Source organism: Nothoprocta perdicaria, unplaced genomic scaffold (genome assembly GCF_003342845.1).
Source record: "Nothoprocta perdicaria isolate Ctin4 unplaced genomic scaffold, notPer1 scaffold_249, whole genome shotgun sequence".
In the NCBI taxonomy this organism is placed as follows: domain Eukaryota; kingdom Metazoa; phylum Chordata; class Aves; order Tinamiformes; family Tinamidae; genus Nothoprocta; species Nothoprocta perdicaria.
The window spans coordinates 975,362-992,941 of NW_020455476.1; the positions used below are offsets into that span (position 1 = coordinate 975,362).

At 42.0% G+C, this 17,580-nt stretch overlaps 1 protein-coding gene across 4 annotated transcripts in view; it reads left to right on the forward strand.

Moving 5' to 3' along the window:
* HERC3 (HECT and RLD domain containing E3 ubiquitin protein ligase 3) overlaps window positions 1–17,580 on the forward strand; it is a 43,704-nt gene that overhangs the window by 14,339 nt on the left and 11,785 nt on the right. For all 4 annotated transcript variants that reach the window (XR_003249485.1, XM_026039995.1, XM_026039994.1 and 1 more), the window contains exons 3-14: window positions 3,906–4,065; window positions 5,374–5,450; window positions 6,046–6,267; window positions 7,904–7,995; window positions 8,630–8,760; window positions 9,383–9,543; window positions 10,045–10,121; window positions 10,862–10,986; window positions 11,482–11,541; window positions 13,990–14,101; window positions 15,442–15,631; window positions 17,308–17,471. Coding sequence is in view for 3 of the 4 variants with exons in the window: in XM_026039995.1 (XP_025895780.1) it covers window positions 3,906–4,065; window positions 5,374–5,450; window positions 6,046–6,267; window positions 7,904–7,995; window positions 8,630–8,760; window positions 9,383–9,543; window positions 10,045–10,121; window positions 10,862–10,986; window positions 11,482–11,541; window positions 13,990–14,101; window positions 15,442–15,631; window positions 17,308–17,471 (1,571 nt within the window). In the remaining variant the exon portion in view is untranslated. The remainder of the gene's footprint in view (window positions 1–3,905; window positions 4,066–5,373; window positions 5,451–6,045; window positions 6,268–7,903; window positions 7,996–8,629; window positions 8,761–9,382; window positions 9,544–10,044; window positions 10,122–10,861; window positions 10,987–11,481; window positions 11,542–13,989; window positions 14,102–15,441; window positions 15,632–17,307; window positions 17,472–17,580) is intronic.

Here is a 17,580-nt window from a genome sequence, read left to right on the forward strand (position 1 = left end):
GATGCTGTCCATGTATCTCATGTAAGACATAGAGCTGAGGAATCCTGCTGTGTCTCRTAGCAAAAGAACCTGCTGTGTCTCRTAGCAAAAGCCTATCTTGCAAGTAGACAAAAGCTATGTGCAGAAGGGGCATACAGACTCTCTGGTATAAATACTGGGAGCGGGGAATCCAATTAATCATCCACTACCCTGTACATCCTTCTCAGTGCACTGTAACTGGTGCTTTCTGCTTCTGGCAGTCTTGGGCACTGGAATGACGTAATCAGGCTTTCTCAGTGCTGTTGGGAGTTGAGCATAAGCCCTGCTTGATAAACCAGGAAGCTAGGTGTTAAAGGCAAGGTCTTKAGCTGTTTTCATGCTGACCCAACACAACTGCAGTTTCTGAGTCCTCAGAATGCAGGATTGATTGAAGTACCTTGACTGTCAGAGGTGGATTACAGAGACAGTCAAGGGGAGCTACTACCTGGAAATATGCAGCACCTGTCAATAGCTCTTACTGAAATGTTCTTGAAMAAAGGAAGGAGAGGCAGGAAAGCACTGGAGAAACTCACAAAACCAGGTCTCTGTCTTCTGAGAAGTGCTGTCCTGACCACATCTTGCCTTGATCTCATGGTTTCATCCAATGTGCATTTTTTTAAAGTTTTAACAAGAAAAAGCCAAGACAGTCAAACGCAACTTAATATATCTTTTATATCAGAAAGGTAAATGAAGATTTGTGAGATAAAATGAATAGAGAAAGGTGAAAATCAGAACTGTTTTGAGACGAGGGATGGCTGTTGAAATAAAGGACTGACTCCATGTATACTTCTCAGAAGTGGCTTTTTTTATTTTTTTTATTTCATGGTATGTTAAAACACTCTTACATAGCTCCTTGAACATGTACCTGTTTCCAGGACTTTGTTCTACTCAACTATGTTTAAGTACATTTGAAGGGGGTTTATGAAGCATGTCATTCAGCACTTAGTGAACACACTCTACCAAGACTAAAGTTTATTCTTTGCATCCTTCCTTTTAGTAAAGGAACACTTCTTCTCAAGGGAGTAGGTAATGATTTGATAATACATTTTGAGCAACCCTGAAACACTTTGTACTTAGAGATCAGGAAGGGTGGCAAGTCAGTGAACAACTTTTCTTGTTATTTTTGATGTATCAAAACATGTACTAGCTCAGYGTGGCAGGGAACTGGGATGCATSTGCCTATTTCGTGGGCAGTCTRCGTGCCTTAAGGAAAGGAGAGAACTGTGTAGAGGTGTAAAGCATACACAAAAGTTGAAWTTTTTTCATAACTTGGCACTCAATAGACAAGAATTAAGGAGTGTAGTGCCCTCAGCTTTCAGGCTTGCAGTTTTCAGAGCAAAGCTCTTCAGCTGCAAGACACAGTTACTTTTTCTATCTGTGGTTATATAGTGAGTAGACATGAGGCTCTGCTTTGTCTCTTGAGTGAGCAATGCGGTCAGTGAAGGCCTTTAGTGATACAAGGCAGCCTTTCAAAACAAGTCCGTGTTTATTAGTCCCCTGGGATGGCACACAGAATAAGGTCAGGCTTGCGTTGCCAAAATAGACTTAAAATAGAATCTGTGGAAACTGAAGCAGTAGCTGTATTTCAAAACCTTCCTGATATCCCTTTCTCTTCCCTGCATGTGAATCCCTCGCTATGTGATTCTTACCTCAGGCCCTGACACCTCTCAAGACTTTTCTTGCAGCTACAGCACTGCTGTCTTCAGCATCCTGCCTTTTTGAGCTCCTGATGTTGGTGCTCAGTCAATGAAGTCTTCTGTCTTCTTCCCCGAGGTGCTCTGTTTCCTCAGGGGCAGCTCATAATAGTCCTGCTGCAGCAAATGAGACATGTGCAAGTCTAGCAAATATTCTTTCCCGGGCAGGAAATTAACTCCTTGATGCTGATAGATAGCAAMACACGTTTTCTCTTACTGATGCTCCCACTCCAGGAGACAATGCATATTTGACAGTGTGCGGAGAGCAGCTTTAGAAGAGGGGAGGGTTGGTGGGTTTGTGACTGTTACAAGTGCTCAGGCACTTGGCATAACAAATGGGCTCAGTGCATCCTGGCAGGCAAACTTACAGCTACGTGGGACACGCTGCAGATCCCAGCTAGGAAGGTAGCAAAGAGAGCAGCTCGTGAGTCAAAGCTGTTTCCTCTAGAGATGCCTCATCCTCTGCGGCAGGAGTTTTAGCTCAAGACCTTTGAGTCCTTCTATAGAAATGTGTTCAGCTGAGCTTAGCCAGGTGCATTGATGTGCACGTGATTTTTTTCTTGTCCCTTTGACCACTGAGAGGGTACYAGAGTCGTGTTTGCTCTTGAGATGTGTAATCTGCTGTTTATCACTCGCCTTGACCAAGCTGTGCAGCTGCTGGTTATTTAGAGCCCGTGTATAAAAATAGGCTTCCTTAATTATATATGCAAATGAGCATAAAACAGGCTACTAAATAATAGTACACATGGACCTAACCATAGAAACTGCATGTGTGAGTTGGGTGATTGCCCTTGAAAGCTGTTTTTGCTCTTGCACACTTAGGGTGCCTGAGGGGCATGTGAAATTAGGTGCATTGGAAAAAGATGCAGGGCCAAAGGCTGGCTGGAGGGCAAGCAGGAGCTATCCCTGCCACCTTCCAGATTTCTGGGTGCTTGTTGCGTATGTATCATTGCCTCCRCTGCCATTAAGTGTTTGGAGTGAGAGGAAACACTCAGGTACAAAGTGTATTTTGAGAATTCRTAATGTGATTCTCATAACATGCATTGAGGATTATTTTCCTTCCTAATTTGTGATTTCTAGACTTCGAAGGTAAGCCCTTGTAGGGGTGGCTTCCTTTTAAATCATTTAAAACATCTAGATTGATTGGTATGCAGTTTTTGCTGCTTATATATTAATGGTTTCTAGGTGTCTTGGATATGGATTGTCTTTTTCATAGAATGACATGTAACTAGCCTTTCTTCTTATGTCCTAGTCAAGTGATTTTTCTTTTATTAAAACTAATGAGTGACATGTAGTTTAGAGTGAWCCTTTCTTCACCTACCCTCAAACATTTATATTTAATCTGAGGAAAAAGAAAAAACAGAAACCTTGCTTCTGTTTGGTTTGTGAAAGTTTCTCCACCAAAGGTGTGGCGTTCCTTCCATTCTGTTGTGTCAGAGATTTTTCATGTCCAATTTAAAAGCCTTACATACGACTTTAACAACCACCAACCATTACTCATTAAGAGCAGATGTCAAAGTTACTTTAGCTGCATGCAATGACATAACATTAAGAGTAATCTTCCAAAGAAAAGAGTGKTTTTTTTCCTCCTTTTATTCCACTGTAAGACCCTATTGCTTTGCTGTTGTTTTATTGGATTTGTTTGATGTATATCTGACAGCAACAGCAAAATGACTAGTAATTGGTTGATTGATTCAATCCCGTTCCAGAATTAGCACTGGGAAGTTCATAACACATCTGCTTTTATGCATTGAGCAGTGAATTGAGAGACAACTGAGTCCTTTAGCTGTGTGGATAACCCATCTTCCTTGGGTGTMAGATGTGTGGGAAGGACAGTTTCAGAGGATTTGCTGAGTTCTGAGTCCTTGCTGATCACCATATCAAAACTAAGTGAGAAAGCATCTAGTCTGTGAACTCTGACTCGTTCTAAATAACCTGGGCTTGGGTTCCCTCCTCATATCTGGAAGCAAGCAGCTATAAATATATACTTGGGAGCAGGTGTCTATCTGTATTTTCTGATTTACAGATGAGGCTTTTGGACCCCTCTGTTTTCCGTAGAATCTGGTACGTTCCTGTTTTCAAAGCAGAGTGGGGCATCATTGCACCCGAGTGGCTTTGCGTCCACTAGACCTAATGTCTGTGTGTAAATATGAGTTAAATGCTATAACAGGAGAGGTTTTCTGTCTCCTTCAGAGCAAATCGGGGCCCTGGCAGGGCAGCACATAGTGCACGTGGCCTGCGGAGAGTCTCACAGCGTGGCRCTCAGCGACCAGGGCCAGCTCTTCTCCTGGGGCGCCGGCAGCGATGGACAGTTGGGCCTCACTACCATAGAAGACGCCGTGACAGTACCCAGGTAAGTTTTTTAACAAGTTCAGGTCATATATGCACTTAAGCATGAGACTTCTCCTCCTTCTCTGCACTGGTACTCCCTGAGTCTCCCTGGGATTTGGAGAGTTCTCAGGAAATTCAGGCAGGACAGACCTGCGCTTGGGTTTTCGGGACCYAGAGGAGAACAAAATCCGAGACTTTCCTCCTTGGAAAAGTGCCAGTACATGAGGAGAAACCTAAAAATGGAAATGCTATGTGATATCTCTCTTTATATGACTCCCTGGGAAGCCCTCTGAAATAGAAGCCACCTTTTGAGAATGGGGGGAGTAGGGGGGAAAGCACAGCTGAGTGAGCCAGCATGCCAACTCTGAAACTGTTGTGCTGTGTACCTTTTACATAGCACCAAAGCCATTAAGCCAGCCTATTGCAGTTTTCATTAGTCAATGTTACCCAGAAACTTTCAGGTGGTGTTATTTTTTTTTTTTCATTTACATATTTAATGTGACTTAACTATAAGAGCAGTGGTAAGGGTTCAGTGGAAGCACACATAGATGGTACAGGGGCCAGTGGCAGGTAGGAAGGCTCCTTTATTCAAAGCAAGTCACAGGCAAGAGGTCTCAACTTATCCCGATAGGAAATATATCTGATCTCTTTGTACTTAAAGTGCGTTGTACCAGGTTGCATTCAAAACAGATGAATTCTGACCGTTACTCCTGATACCAGCCAATGCAGAGCAAGTAGAAAAAAAATTTGGACACGTGTCTGGTGTGGTCATCATTGTGGAAACAGTGTTTAAAAGGAAAGAATTTGAGTTACAAAGTGTCACTTTGGAGCTGGGATTCTGGATCTGGGGGATGACAATCCTCTACTTGCAGGTAGATCTGCTCCATCAAAGAAAAAGGCTCACGTGCCGATGTGATATTTTGAGTATAGCATTTTAAGAAATAATGTGACCCTTTAATGCTTGCTGATCTATGTACAAAATACTGAGGAGGTTTTGGGGTTTTTAGCRCACGGGAACCACTCTGCCCTCTGTCAGCATGAAAAATGTTGATGCCTGAAAGAGCAGAGTAAGAGAGACACTGCAACTAGGCTGTCTCCACCGTTTTCTGGATGTTAGGATTCAGCTTTATAGCAATAAATATTAGAGTTGGTAGTCAAGTGGCTAAAGCTCTTCACAGTTWTGCACCTCTTGTGGATGGATCTGTTTTCTTCAAGACTCTATACATCAGTTTCAAAAACTGCAGGTTATGTGTCTGTAGCAAAAATACTTRAAAGAAAATGATAGTCTTAATGTTAAGTGATTATTCTAAAATAACATCTCTTTCTTTAGGTTGATAAAGAAATTGAACCAACAGACGATACTKCAGGTTTCCTGTGGAAACTGGCATTGCCTGGCTTTGGCAGCAGGTACTGTAGCATTATTTATTACCWAGATTTGTACTGTTTTTTTTGCCCAGTGCCTAAGTTGGATATTTTCACATTAAAAGCCAAGGATTTCCTTGTCTCAGATGCTTTTGATCTGAATGGGAGGGTATACAGYTGGTCAGACTGTGAATACTGAAGGAGCCTCAGAAAACCTTCTGCTAAGTACTTCAGGAGTGGCAACATGATGCACAGGCCACCCACTGCCTCTCTACTGTGTGATGGCAGGAGCACTTAAAACCTTTCCATTCTACTGTAGAAAAATGTGTATGATTAATGTCTTATATGGAAATTATCCTTGGCTATTTCTCTGTGGTGTGCAACATGGGGACCATTCTTCATTGTGCTGTTTAAGTGACACTAGTCCYGTGTTGTATTTTGCAGTTAGTCACGCATCTGCGTGCTTACTTTGTGGCTTCAGACTGTGCTTTTATTTTAACAAAGTATTTCTTCTTGATATTTCCATTGTAAAGATGAGTGGAAAGGAAGCCCCTAGAATTGGTTAATGTTCATTTTGACATGCTTCATTTTCCTTTTGTCCAGTTGTTACTCAACAACTGTTTTTCTTTCCTTGTTTCAGATGGCCAGTTCTTCACATGGGGGCAGAACAGTTATGGTCAGCTGGGCTTGGGTAAAGAATGTCCCTCCCAAGCCAGCCCACAACGTGTCAAATCTCTCGAYGGGATCCCTTTGGCTCAGGTTGCTGCAGGTGGAGCCCACAGCTTTGCCCTGTCTCTCTCCGGAGCTGTGTTTGGCTGGGGGAAGAACAGCTCAGGGCAGCTGGGACTGAGTGATGAACGAGGTATTAAAATCCCACTCCTAGGAAGAGAAGAAATGGTTTTTCTTGGATGAGTGCAGCTTTTCTTTTTGCATTTACAGTGTATTTTATTGAGCAAATAAGTGACCTTAGCCACTGTTCTTGGGAAGAGAAGGCAGAGAAACATTCTCCAAAAGTCCCTTCGGGCTTTTCATATTTAGTGCAAACAAAAACACTTCTTTTCTTTCTATTGTGGATGTTAGTGGCTGCAAAGAAGGTCTAAGAAGAAGATCTCTCAAATGCAGGCATCAGCATGTCTGCAACCAAGGAAGGGCTAGAATTCTTTCTTCCTYCTCTCAGTATGCTTTGTCGGAGCTCTTGCTTGAAGTTGGTGTGGAGCAAACACTTGGAAAGCTTACAATATAACTTGAATTCTCTCAGAAATATTTTAGGGCTGCTTTCTGGTACTGTATGTAAGTGAGAGCACTGATYCAGGAGGAGAGCGGCAGTGCTCTGCCCGTGTAGACTAGCAGGTAGGTGCTTTTAATTTCAACATAGCGCTAGCAGAAAAGCCACAGTTGATATGTGAGAGACTTGCTTAGTTAATGAGCTATCTTAAATAGCTCAAAGTCTGTTTCCCCTCAGAATACAGCACAACTGGCACGCATCTGGTCTAAACATTTGGTATTTATGGTGGGTGAATTATGGTGAAACAGTATGARTTGTATGTAGTAAACATGAAGAGCAAAGTCTACCAACATGAATCTTTTAAAGCACTGTTATKTCAGCAATTACATTGCAGAGTTAAGAAGCACCATTCCAATCAAAATAAAGATGAGTAGGTAAAAAATACAGAGCAAAGTAAATAWAGAAGCTACTCTTGTTTCTAAATCTATGAAAATTTGATCATTTTCCTTTCACTTCCCAGAAAAAGGACCTATAAAATCCCTTGGTGAGAGTCTTGAAAATGAACAGCACTCTAGGTAGTAACCTGATTTTTCATTGATGAAAAGTAAGCCGTTTTGGGGTGCCTTCTCCGCTATGAAATGTCTAGCTTCCCCAACAGTATACCATGAAATCTTGCTTGGTGTATTCAAATTATGTGGGAAAACCCATTTTGGTTGATAAAAGACATCAGCGTGAAGAGTTTCATTAAACTGAGATTAGCCTTTGCAAATAGGAGGATTTTCTTCTTAAAAGATGACAGAAAAAGGAATGCCAGGCATTTAAATACCCCTTGGATCCAGCTTCCCATGTGGCTTGTGCTGTTGTCTGCCGGGCCTGAAGAGGCTCTGAGCAAGGTTTTGTAAACAGATGTGTGCAGCAGTGTATGAGATGTCTGGAATGAAGCAGGAGACWAAAAGTTGCTGTAACTAGGCTGCACTAGTAATGTGTCCCAGCCTGCAGGTATAAACTGTGTTTATACAACATTCTCATTATTTATGTTCTTGCTCCGGACACCTTCTTTTGTGGCACAAGTCTTTTAACAATTGGAAGAGAAAGGGACAGTGACATGTTGAAGGGCGAGTGACATGTTTTTTTTCCCACATTTGCTAAAACTTCCATGGAACCCCATCAGAATTGCAGATCACATCCAAAAATCAGACTGCTGGTGTTTTTTCAGACATTTAGGTTTGTGTTTGTGAAAAAAATCCCCTTATTTTCATTGTTTACTACACAGACCGAGAATCTCCGTGCCATGTGAAGCTGTTGCGGTCTCAGAAGGTTGTTTACATCAGCTGTGGAGAAGAACACACRGCAGTTCTGACAAAGGTAAAAGTGCCAACCTGGGAATGTTGGCTGCTGTCTCATCTGCCTGATGGGTTCATTTAGTTTCCTGGGTAATGGCACTTAAAAACAGGTTGATTGACCTTCTTCCATCTGACCCCAGTAAAATGAACTAAATGAAGTCAGTGGAAAGTGCAGAGTTGTTTTAATTTGTTTTGAGATTCCTTGTCGATGTGATCCAATGTCATTTTTGAAATTGAAGATGTTAATAGTTCATGACAATGAATAGCAAAAATCAGGTGTCTCCCTCAAAGGAAAAGACTTTGATTAGGGAATTGACAGACATGCTTCCAAAGGGCTGAGAGGAGCATTTTGCTGGAAGACGAAAAGGTCTGTTTGTGTATCAGAAGGAAAAAAAAAAAAAACAGGGCAAAAGGAGGGGCTGTTTAAAACGCACATGTCATTGGATCACAACATTTACAAAAGAGGTTTTCAATTCTATATCTCCTGGCATTTCCAAGTAAGGTGTAGTTTAGTGCTTAGAGGGATGGGTCTTGGGAGGTCACCGTTCAGTGCTTGCCTCTGCTTAAGCCTGGGCTGCGAGTGAAACTAGAGTCAGAGAGATGCTGCTAGGATATGGGTCCCTAAACAGAGAATGTGCTGTCTGATTTGCTAACAGAGTGGAGGGGTGTTCACGTTCGGTGCAGGTTCCTGTGGGCAGCTGGGCCACGACTCCATGAACGACGAAGTGAACCCCCGAAGAGTTCTCGAGCTAATGGGCAGCGAGGTATCGCAGATCGCCTGCGGCAGGTGAGTGCCCGTGTGCGGCCGGGAGCTCCCCTCAGTGCAGGTTAATGCTGATGTTGGCTCGAGTAAACATGCGGGATAATTTGCTTCTGCATCCTGTGTGGCAAAATTAGGTTAATGTAAGTTTTATTTTGTGTTAGAATTTTAAGGCCCACTAAATGAGGTTGATTTTAATTGAGGCTGTTGTCTGTGCTATGACCCGGTGAAAGATCCCTTTCCGTCTTATTGGACCAGATGGACGCTAGAGCTGCAGGCCCTTTGGTCACAAGTTTACTGCCTCTTTCCTGAAAAGAGAGCAACACTTTGCTRTGATGCTATTTTTTTGATATCTACTGACTTGGCAAATGACTAAGCTGATTTCGTCTATGAGTCCTGACACCAGCTGCATGCTGGCACAGACTGCTTATGTTCCTTCCACCTAATGAGCTGTATGTACTCCATAGACTGGTGCCATCAGGTGGCAMAAACTGATCATTGGTGTTAGTGGGAAGATGCTGCTTTGCACCAGCTTTTGACCTAATGACAGAAAATAAATTGCAGGCTGTATTTGTTCTTTTCTTGTGTTCTTTGTACTTTTCTTCTGTTGTTAAGCACGGCTCAAACTTTGTATCCATCTCTGTTACAGACATCACACTTTAGCCTTCGTGCCTTCCTCAGGAATGATCTATGCATTTGGCTGTGGAACAAGAGGCCAGCTGGGAACTGGGCACACGTGCAATGTTAAGTGTCCCTCTCCTGTGAAGGGTCACTGGGCCGCTCACAACGGGCAACTCTCAGGGAAGCCAGGTACRTGCTGTGCACAATTTGGGGAGGCAGATGGACATAGATCATTTCATTTCATCCATGGTGATCTATAGACATCCTGACATTGGTCTGTGAGTTGGAATGRCTCTGTTGGAAATAGATTGATCTCAGTCTCTTAGTGCAAAAGCGCTATGGAAAGTACTGGGTCACCTCTTACTCTCTTGGTTGCTCTGTGTACTCTCTGCCTTTCTCTTTTCACGGTAGAGCTCAGAATTTGGTGATCTTGAGCCTCCGTGTAATTCCATGTAATTGGTCCAGTACTGATTTTGGAGGGCTTACCCACTGTAGTTAAAAAATTATCTTTCCGTCTTGCCAGGTCAAGAGTGTTTCTGGAGGACGTGCTGAAGTTCAGCCTTGCCTTCAGGGAGCCCAGCTGCTCCTTGTAGCCTAAGGCYTGAGACACTGGGGAGTTGGAGGAGGAAAGGCAAAGCAGCAACTTAAATCCATCAGCTTGTAACACAACTGCATCTCTTTCTTTAACAGATGCTTGTAAATATCATATTGTTAAACATATCTTCTCTGGAGGAGACCAGACGTTTGTGCTTTGCTCCAAATATGAGGTAAAACGAGTCAAACATCATTTTAAGTCTGTGTTTCTGTCCGCAACCTTCACAATGCATCCTTCTATTTTTTTTTTTTTTTTTGGGTCACATCTACCCAAAAGAACATTGAGGTTTTGGAGGCCCTTCCACCTTGCAAACCCTCCTAAAAGCAATAACTACTACAGGGATTTCCGACTGATTAATAGTGACTGAAATAGTGCATTTCTTGAGGACCATGTCAGAGAGCAGTTGGGAAGACCCTAATTTCACTTTGATCAACAGGGAGATGTTAGCAGATTGTAAGAAAGAGGCTGCTTTTCCTCTAGGGGTTCGGGTGGTTAGAGGTTCTGCAATGCCCACGCTCAGTTTCTCTGATGATACAGGCTGCAGAGGGCTCGATGTGCAACTGTTTTTTTCTGGTGTCTGTCTCATTATTTATTTGAAGAGGTGTTTGACATACCTGTTTGTGGCTTATTTAAAAGGAGTGTGGTACGTTTAAGAAAATGATATTTTCTTCTTTTTGTATTTTTATATTTCTTTATATATTTTATATTTTTAAATAGCTATTTTTATGTTTGTTAATGGTCCTGKTTTTTTTTCTATATCCTTTTGGGTTCATTAGTTGAGCCTCCTTATCAAGCCTGTGCAGAAAACTCACTGAGAAAGCAATCATTTTTTTAATTAGAAAACAGAGATGATGAATAAGAAGGAATTGTTTTACAAGCCTTGCCTTTGATGAGATCTGTATCTTCTCACAGAATTCCTTGCCTGCTGATGATTTCCGGACCATAAATGAAACACGTTACACCTGTTTAATAAATGATGAAACTATAGATGTCTGGAGGCAAAAGCTTTTAGAAAAGAACAGTTCTAATTCTGTCAAGTAGGTATTGGGGCACTGGACAAGCCTTTTCCTGAAGGTTTTGCTTAAAGAATTTTGTTGGCTACCATGCCGTGTTTTTATTTGAATCTTGTGAGGATGACAGGTTTAAAATCCCTAGCAGGACAGAAGAATTTGAGGCTACCTTGGAACGTGTCTGAAATGATGGTGAATGGGAACTGGATTTAAACTTGTCCTATAATGTGCTTAAGAGTTCGTGAAAAGGTGCAAGAAACTTCATACATGTTGATTAAAATTTCTCTCACCTTCCCATGTGCTTGCCCTGAGAAAAGCATAGTAGGTGGAAAGGAGGCACTGCCAACATCCCTTAAAAGAGGGATTTTACATTATCTTGAGTGGGCTGCTTCAACACAGTGCCTCTAAGTGAAGGGGTGATTCTGAGATTGCTCTCAAAGAATGGAAAGGAGGGGAGCTGAGGGCATTTGCTGGGACACCTGTTCTTACTCTGTGTCTCTCTTTTTGTCTTCTTGCAAACAGTGATGTAGTTCAGATACTGTCCTCGGCTGCCTGCTGGAATGGAAGCTTCCTGGAGAAGAAGTAAGTGGCAAATGGAGTCCAGAAATGTSACTTTCCCCTGAGGCAAACTGGAATCTCTTTACTTCGTTCACTGTTGCAGTGGACTTTGATTTTTGTGATCAGGCAGGAGACTGGGGCGGAGAGCAGCCACTAAGGACGTGGGTGGTCAGAGCTGGATGAGGAAGGCAAATAGTCTAAGAAAGTGAATGGTGAGTGTACTGTGAGTGCTGCAGAATTCTTGGAGCTGTCACAATTGTTTCTTTGGTTTTTTGTTTTCTCACAAAATAGATATGAACTCTTCTGCATTTGAAAAAGAAGGGGTAGCAGTAAGGGAAAGACTGATCCTGGATATCTGAACCATCTCCTCTGCAGCTGAGTTCACACTTRGTGTGAACTGGCCTGTGTGGAGATATGTTTACAGATGGGCTGTTTTTAAAAAATACATTCATATAAGCAGTATGGCAGTACTTTCCTTTTAGGTGATGTCACCTGTGGAAAGTTTGGTGCTCATGCATGCCAAAGCAGGAATTTCAAGGAGAGGATGACTCTGCTGCTAAAGGATTAATGGGTGTAACTAACCATGGGTGGTGACGAGGAACTATATGCATAGCTTTGGGAAAGGCTGTGGGTGGAAGGGATTGCGATTGTTGTGTCTATAATGGTGGGGAGGTAACAGCCTAAGATGAAGAGAATGGGGACTTTTTATGGTGTTGTGATGAGTAATGACCTGTAGCTCGATGAGGAAGAACCTGGTTACTTTGAGTAATCTTTGACTAATCTTTTCCAAGAGCAACTTGCAGAGAAAACAATGTACTCATTATTCCTGCTTTTTTTCYCACTGGTGCAATGGTTTCTTCTCCAAGCTTGTGAGGAGGCAGTGTGTTACCACATCAGGGGAGCTGTCATGTTGGTTTAAAACACTGTGAGATTTCCAAGTGGTTGTGGCAGGGTAGATAGTCCCACATCTCCTTTGATTGTGGAAAGGAGTGGAATGCATGACTTGATCACCCAGGGCAGCTGCCTTTCCACCTTAATGATATCTGGGCTAGTGCAGGATTTAACTTTTACAGAAGATCTGTGACCAAACGAAGCACAAAATCCRAAGCCACCGTAACCAGAGGTGAGGCTGTCTTTAAACACGCATCTTTATATGCGAGTGTCACAATGCACCTTGGTAGAAATACCCTAGAGCAGCCTTTCAGCMTCCTGGTGCCATGGAGGCCTGTTTGCAGGGCAGCATTGTGTACAGAGGGTTAAATGGCAGAGCAGCTCTGCTGTGTCTGTGTGCCTGCTCCAGTGCTGCTTCTGCACATCACAGCCGGGAGCTTTCTGTGCCAGGGTGACTCTGAGGAGCTATTTCTAGCCTGCTGYGTGCGTTTTTATGGAAATGACTATTCTACTACAGCAAGCTAAATTTAGCTTCTTGGATCAGTAGAGCCACATCAGCAATCTGACAAAGGTACCTTTTCCTTCGGGGGTTGGATATGGCACAAGCTCACAAGCTCAAGGTGACTCGTGGCATATGGCTCTTGGGAGAAATCTCTGAGTGGAATTATAGTAGTGACCTTTTTTTTTAATCTTATTTTTTTACTGTCACATGCAAAGCTGTTTTATCTGCAAATGGTGGTGCTGAGAGCTAATGTTACAGATGGTGAAAATACTCTAGATGCTGAGATGGGTAACTTACCTGCTGTATTGCAAGAGATTTTAATAATGCTAAATCAAACTGTCACATTATGGTCCTCAAAGACTTGCCCTCATTATCTCACTTATACAGGCATCTGGGGTAAATTACGCCCTTTCAAGTATATCAGAAAGGATGGGACATATTTGCTGCAACTCAAGGCCGTGTGAAGACCCCTCTCGACTGTGTTACAGTTTGGTTGTGGTCCTGCTTTAGTTTGAGGGATAGGAAATACAAGGATGGAGTTGCTGAAGGGGCTTCTTTGAAAGTCTCACCCTGTTTCTTTTTGAAATCCCTCATCTGATCTTCTCTTATGTAATAGGCAGTATCTTCTTGCACACCACCCTTTCTTTTCCTATGCTGTGTGCATAAAGTTTTCTTTTAAAAATACATAATGAATATATCATGCAACACAGTGAATCCTGATCTATATGTTAGTATGTTAGGTTAGGACTTTTTTTTTTTTTTTTTTAAACAGAGTTTTAAGAAGTCAGACCTGTCCAGGCAGGCTCTTAAGACAATCAGGAGGAAGTGCTGGGGAAATCAAGGAATTTAGTAAAGTATTTATCCGCAAGAATCTCAACCCTAAACAAGGCCTAAGGAGTCCAGAAGGGTGATYGGTCCATCTTGTGTTTAGCAAAAAGACTCAAGTTCTGCTTTATTTCTAAACTGATTCATTCCCTGGAGTTCATTTCTCTGTTGCCTGCTCTCAGGACATGTCAATACACAGGGCAGTCCTGTCTCTTTTTTTAATTTATGCCAGCCTGTCTATGATTTTTTTAAAGAATTGATGAACATTTTAAGACCAGTCCGAAGATCCCGGGGATTGATTTGAACTCCACCAGAGTGCTGTTTGAGAAACTGATGAACTCTCAGCACTCCATTCTTCTAGACCAGGTATTGCACTTCTGGCTTTTGGGGTATTCAGAGCGAGAGTAACGACTTTGTCCCTCTTTAACACTGAAGTAACAGGAGCTTTTTGGGGGGCAGGTTGTATTTCATATTTGTATCCTAGATCCTACGTCTTCATTGGCCTGAGCTAATTTCCACCCTCTGAGAATCAGGCCCAAAATCTTATTTTTAAAAAAAGTTTTGTCCCGTGGCATTGACTACTTGAAATAGCTCCTGAAATTAAGTCTGCCTCTGCTACACTTGTAAACAATGACTTTATGCTCATTTCCTGCATGTTGATTATTTTAATTGTTTCATACCAGCTCAAGCACTGTTGATACTAACAGTTAATTCTAATTCAGGGTCTCTCTCTCAGGAGGGCAAGACCTGTGAGATGTGATTGTCTGTGTTCTCTGTGACATTTTTTAAACTAATTTTCAKTTTAACGCAATATTTTAAATGGTTCCTAGAATGCTGGACAGGAGAACTAACTTCACTGAACTTTATAGAACTTTTTAAAGTCAGAGTGACTTCTCTCTTAGCTATATGAAGTCTGCTCTCGTAAAATAAGTAATGAAGTTAGATTTTCTTGCTGAGCAGGTAAGTCAYGCTAGCTGTTAACTATATGACTTTTGGTGCTTAGAAATCCCACTCGCTCTTTTGACTTAATTGTGGTAATTTCTGATTATTTGGTTCTGAACAAGATGCACAGTAACACTTACCTTGAACACCTTGTATCACCTTGAAGGTAAATACAATGACAGTTAATGTTTGTAGCGTGGCGTAAACTTGCGATGGATCATCTGGTCTTTAAAAGTGATGTTCTRTGATATTATTCTTCTCATAGTCCTTTGTAATTACTTGTTTCCCAGGCCCTGAGGGGCACGGAGTGTGTTGGCAGGGTCTRCCAGCTACTGTGATGGCAGAAGGAAGGTCTCAGTGAAAAAAAAAATGTCTGGCCTGTTTTCAGATGCCCAAGTGAATTGTTGAGGGCGGAGGGAAAGAAAATTTTATGTTAAGCCAAATATTAATTGTCATGAAAAACTGAAGAATAAAARTTACTTTTTAGAATTGAGGACGTTAGACGTCTGATTCGTTCAAAGCGTTGCTTCTCCCTGTAGCTCTTCAGATTCAGCCCATTTCCTTTCTGTTGTGCATTCATTGGCCAGAGCTAAAAATTATCTTCGACCTTCCTGACTCTCCTAAAGCAGAGATGACTTGTCATGTTGTGTATTTCTGTAGGTTACCGAGCACATCAAATCCTTATTTTAGGCATAGTGGGACCTAGATAGCAGATGCTCCATCCCCCAAAGTAAAATGCCTTCTTCTCTTTCGTTTCCTTGTAGATATTGAAGAGCTTTGAAAGCTTTTTGATTCCGCAGCTGTCCAGCTCCCCSCCAGATGTAGAGGCAATGAGGATCTATTTGATTCTACCTGAATTCCCACTCCTCCAGGACTCCAAGTATTACATAACATTAACACTTCCTCTAGCAATGGCTATACTGCGCCTGGATACCAACCCCAGTAAAGTGCTTGGTAAGAGATAATTCATTCTCTCCACATGAGCCATTTCGGACACATCCTGCTCTAGCACCCTGCTGGGAGAGAAAGTGTTGGCTTTTGATTTTTCTATCTTATTTTGTATTGACTTAACTTTTTATTTTGCTACCACAGCTGCAGTGTTAATTGTTATTTTTGATATAGCATTGTTAGGAAGGATTCAACTCCAGAAGAGAGTGGGGAACCAAAAGCAATCAAGGGACCTGGCCTCACCCTCCCACCTAASTTGCCATGTAAAAGTTTTTTTGAATGTGGTCTGAATTTTAGATTTAAAATATGAAGAAATAAAGAATTTGCCGTACAGATAAAATGTGGGAAGCTCATCAGCTACTATAATACAAAACATAAAATGCATGGTAGCGTGTGGGTAATAAATGAGAAATAAAATTCAGGTTAAGAAGAGAGAAGTTAAGAGCCTTATCTACTTTASCTACATTCAGAGATTCAGTTCTGAAGAAAATTCTAAGGCTGTCGCATGAACATTGGATTTGTATATTGTGAAGATTAAATACCTTACTCTCTTAAGTCTAAGCAGCTATTACCCACATTAAAATATCCTCTACTAAATATCCTGTTCTGAACAAAATAATCTTGTCCTGTATAAGGTACAGAAAAACCTACTGATTGTTTTCTCATCAAGCTGAACCTCCCAGCTCTTCTCCTGCATCTGAATCTTGATRTTTCTGCTCATATTATTTCTTATGAGCTCAGCTTAAGCTAACTAGAATATATACTGCTTRCAGTCATTGCTAATGTTTGCTAAGCTGCTACTTTTTTGTTATGTGTTGTGTTGCTTAAGATTATCTTACACTAATTCTCATATAAGCAAGTCTAATGCTATGTAATGCATTCAGGCCTCCAGGAGCATTGCTCTAATGAATCTGAGCGAGTTTTTGTCCTTATTCAGAGACAGTTTGGGACCAGCTTGCCTCCTGTGCTTAAAGTCCACTGTAATTGATAGCATATAGAAATGTAAAGGATCMTCATACTTCTGCCTGTCACAGTTCATTATAGTACTGACACCCAAGGAACTAAACTGGTGTTTGTTTCTATCAATAGATGTGATGGTTTCTTAAGTTCCTGCTTCTACTTTGCAGGCAGATTAGGTCTGGTGAAGATGCTAATAGACAAGGGTACCTTCAGAAGACAAACAAGGCTTATTGTCCTGACCAAGAAAGAAATCAATTTTCTTAACAAGGAGGAGTTCAGACCGTTAGCACAGATGTGCCAGGGAGGCTTTCCTGACATCTGCTAGAAAACTCCATGGTACTGACGGAAAAGGGACCATGCAACTATTTTCTTATCACTAATAAAGAAATAGGGAGTGGGAGAGCAATTCAAGTGATAGAAAGTTGGGTCATAGATTCTCTGCAAGAACACAGTATCTTGCAAAAATCTTGAATTCAGGCTCCAGCACTAATTGATATAGGGGCTAGGTAGTGAGTGAAAGGGGAAAGGAGTTGCTTTGAGGCTTCTAGTATCTACAGCTCACTTGTCATACCTTCCTGCCTTTGCAGTTAGGAGAGAAACTGGGAGCTTTTCCAAAATTATTATCGGGTGTATTTCCCTCTTTTCAGTTGTACCTGCATATTTAGAATAACACCCTGTGGTCTTCAATTTAATGTTTATATCCACGTTCCTCTCCTTTCCAGATAACTGGTGGTCTCAGGTGTGCCCAAAGTATTTCCTGAGACTTGTGGACCTCTATAAAGGGGCAGTGGTTTATCTGCTCAGCGGACGAAAGACACTGCTCATCCCAGTCCTGTTCAGTAGCTACATCACGGCCGCTCTCAGACTTCTGGAGAAGCTGCACAAGGTAAGAGGGAAGCCTGTGTGCGAGCTGGCTCCAGTGATTCACAGTCTAGTCTCTGCCCTTCACCATTTGGCAGCTCAGGAGCGGTCACAGGCCCAGCCTGACATGTGTG